Source organism: Miscanthus floridulus, chromosome 1 (genome assembly GCF_019320115.1).
Source record: "Miscanthus floridulus cultivar M001 chromosome 1, ASM1932011v1, whole genome shotgun sequence".
NCBI classification, from domain to species: Eukaryota; Viridiplantae; Streptophyta; class Magnoliopsida; order Poales; family Poaceae; genus Miscanthus; species Miscanthus floridulus.
Window position 1 is genome coordinate 163441588 of NC_089580.1, and position 3553 is coordinate 163445140.

The 3553-nt window shown below is 48.9% G+C and overlaps 1 protein-coding gene across 1 annotated transcript; it reads left to right on the forward strand.

Moving 5' to 3' along the window:
• The first annotated feature begins 321 nt into the window (after window positions 1-321).
• LOC136500382 (uncharacterized) lies at window positions 322-3239 on the forward strand. The gene is made up of 7 exons (XM_066495724.1): window positions 322-521; window positions 638-724; window positions 2324-2380; window positions 2494-2541; window positions 2658-2714; window positions 2862-2926; window positions 3050-3239. The coding sequence occupies exons 1-6, from the start codon at window positions 348-350 to the stop codon at window positions 2913-2915; spliced, it is 477 nt and encodes a 158-aa protein (XP_066351821.1). The 5' UTR covers window positions 322-347; the 3' UTR covers window positions 2916-2926; window positions 3050-3239.
• The last annotated feature ends 314 nt before the right edge of the window (window positions 3240-3553 follow it).

Genomic DNA, 3553 nt, shown 5'->3' on the forward strand with positions numbered 1-3553 from the left:
GGCACACGTCGACGCATCAGCAAGGTTGGTGACATGTCGTCTCGTCCAACAAGGATCGCATGCCTGCCCCGGCCCGACCATTGCTTTTGCCGAAGCGTGCACGACGCGACGCTACAGCATTCGGCGCCGCGTCGATCTCCCTCGGACGGCCGTCGGATGGCAGGCACTGTAGCATGTATCTTGCGGGGCTAGCCTGTTCGCTTGCTCGTAAATGATCGTAAATTTTTAGCTGGGAACAGTGTTTTTCTCTCACGCCAAACCAACCAGCAGTAAATAATCCACGATACGATACGCCCTCCCGAACATGCGGAGGCCTCTGTGTCGGCAACGGAACCGAGGACCCATATATGCGTGCAGTCTGTGCTGTTGCCCCAGGCTGTGTTTTGAGTGTGATCTCTCCTCTCCCGTACGAGCTCTATATAAACAGGCCTGAGGCCGTGCCCCTCTCTGCAGACTGCAGCACACGCGCCTCGATCCTCCTCGCCCCTCGCCTCCCTGCACCTGCAGAGAGCGCCACAAAGGTCCTGCTTCAAAGACTCCCCAACGCCCCTCTTCTCATTCATGCCGAGTGTTTCATCTTCGCCTGTTTCCCTCTTCTTGAGGCACTGAAACTTTGCAGTGCTCTTCTTTCTTGTAGTTGCAGAGAAGGGAGACGGGAGGCGGACGAGAGGAAGAGATGGCAGGCTGTGATGGAGCCAAGTCATCGGCGTCCATGGAGGAAGAGGTAATTTGGCATAATTTCTCTGTGAATTGACTTGATTCCTGGCACAAAGAAAAGGAATCATGACTGTCTAGAGGTTGCAGTTCACATGTTATCGATCCTTCAGTTGTTGCTTCGTTTACATACATTGTATATGCATTCCCTGTTCATCCCCCCTACCTGCCTACTTGGATCAAGACTGCCCTGCTTTGATTAGTTTCTGAATTTTAACCTCAAAACGAACTTCTTTTTGGAGTTTTTATTGGGGCTCAACTTAGGACATAGATCGATAGAGTTCTGCTGTTGCAGAGCAATGCTTGACCCAATTTTGATACACAATTATACATCGAAGTGATTTTTAGTGGCTTCAGAAAGTCCAGTTTTGAACGCCAGGCTCCTTTAGGAATCGGCTCACTGAACCTCCCAAGATAAAAAAAAATGTCTTTATTGCCTGAAAACGTAAACCGACAAGCAGCTTAAGGAAACAGGAATATAAAGGACAAATGAGGTTTCACTGTTTGCTCATTTCGGATTTCAGTTTCTTTAACGAAACAAACATCTTGCCGTTGATGCTAACTTTTCAGTGACGAAACTTCGTCAGTTTTTTTCACTTTTGATGACACCATAGAGATGTTTCCTTGGATGCATCTTAATTGTGCATTAACCGAAAATCATCATGTTTGTAACCACCAAAAAGAAGGCTTTACTCAGCACCTAACGCGTGTGTAGATTAAGTTGCACTTATCCTCACCAGGACACCAGCTACTTAGCAAACCTGCCGTGCCCAACGCATTTAAAGATTCTGCACTATCTTAGTACTAATACCGCTATCGATTACGCCTACGAAACGAAACTGCTTTTGTTGACCACGCGCACCCAGATTATTGTTTAATAATGACATTGAAGGAATGAAGTAAGGAACGAAAGTAAACTTTACGCAACCTTCACCTGCAGCTCTTGGGCCCAAGAATCTATTGACTGAAACTTGAGAGGTTCTGAGCAACCACGACGAGATGTGGCCTCGGTTCTGTCAATGATGGACCGGTCCTGCTTTTTTACTATGAGCAAAGCTGACCCTCTGAGAATCTCACTCGGCGAGTCAGCTTTGCAGCCGCATCTGCGTGGATTATGCATGAGCAGCGAACAGCCCCGGCCGGTAACAGTTTCTGGAATCCTGTCATTTTCGTGGCTTTGTTCAGAGATCGCCGTCAGTAGATCGGTCACATGCTTTTGGTGGATCAAAAGCAACCGTATAGATAGCACAGAGCGGCATATCCTTCCTTGTCGAAAGGGATGCGTGTTTTTGTCGCCGCGGGGCGCCGTGCTTTCAGCCGTGAAATTATGATTAATCGAGTGGTCAAAAAGGTAGGGGCAGATGCCTGAAACATCATGCCAGTCCACTAGAGAAGCAAGCGTCTGTGTCTGTGCCGGCATGATGGCCCTGACCCCTGAACAAACGGATAAGCTTTCCTCGCTCCCTTCCCCTACCCGGAAGAGGTTCAGTGGTTCGGCACACAGCTTCACAAGTCGGCTGTTTTTGTTTTTCGGAGGGCAGATTCATCATAATTCGGGTGTTTGGCGTTGGCACAAGTTTGTGATGTCTTGAACCATTTTTGCTTGCAGGCATGTGGGGAGAAGAAGTACGGAGGAATTGCACCCAAGAAGCCTTTGATATCCAAGGTATTAGCAAAGGACCACGATGCTATTGGACCAAACAACACGAATGCTAGCTTATTTAGAAGCTTTGATCACTTCTTCCTCTTATGTCATTCCTACGTGCCGTGCTAATGCAGGACCACGAGCGCGCCTACTTCGATTCTGCGGACTGGGTGCTGGGCAAGGTCAGAGAAGAGAGCAAAATCCACGCTCCAGAATTCAGGAATCGCGCATGTTCAGAGTTCAGACCTCAGACTACTAGTGTCTCTAACCGTGCCCCTTTTGGCTTGTATTTTTGCAGCAAGCTGCAAACAGCAGCACAAGGGCTGCTGTCGAGTCTCTGAAGCCCAAGCTGAAGGTCAGTTGCATTGGACCATTACAACACTCACAGTTGAACTAATGACTTCCCCTGATATCTAGCAAACTTCACCCGAACGAATTCATGTGATTTCTCCAGCACTGAGACTGAACTTACTAATGGTCTGTTCCTCTCCCTGCTGTCCAGAGAACGCCTCACCACCAGCTGCCCCCTCGTAAGCCCACCTGCGCTTCCAGTTGAGACGACGCACGGTAAGCTAGCTAGCTGGCCTCCAAGACCCTCCTGAACCTGCACAGCTCACAGCATCAGCAGAGCTATGTGCAAGTGCAAAGAGGCCGCAAGACATGACCGTCCGTCCTTGCGTGTTCGTGCAGGCCACGCGTTGCAGCTGCTGGAGGGAGAGCTCGGAGGCAAGGAGGGAGGATGCATGCCGAGCTCGGATAAAAGTTTAGCTGGTCCGAAATCGTAGGGACGAGTCACAAATCCGAATCCGACATGCAATCTGGCTAACACCTATTGTGTCTTTGTCATAAGAACGGATTAATTATCAAGTATCTGGCTTAAGTTTGGCATGGCACTTGGTGACAGGTTTGTGGCTTTCGAGGGAACAGAAGCCCAGTATTTGGACACGCCCGCCCCACAATGGTTACGCAGGCCGTGGGCTTATTGGGCTCCTACTGTTTAGGCTCGTGGCCAGCCCATCCACTGTCTGTGCATTTCAGCATAGTTAACGGCCTACCCGCTTTCAGCCCAACTCCTACTATTTCTGCAAGTATAATTTTATTTGGTTCCACTAAAAATAATTTTACGTGCTTCCTCCCCCAAAGAAAATCACGTATTACGCATTACTAAATTCACGAGAGACTTAATCTACCATG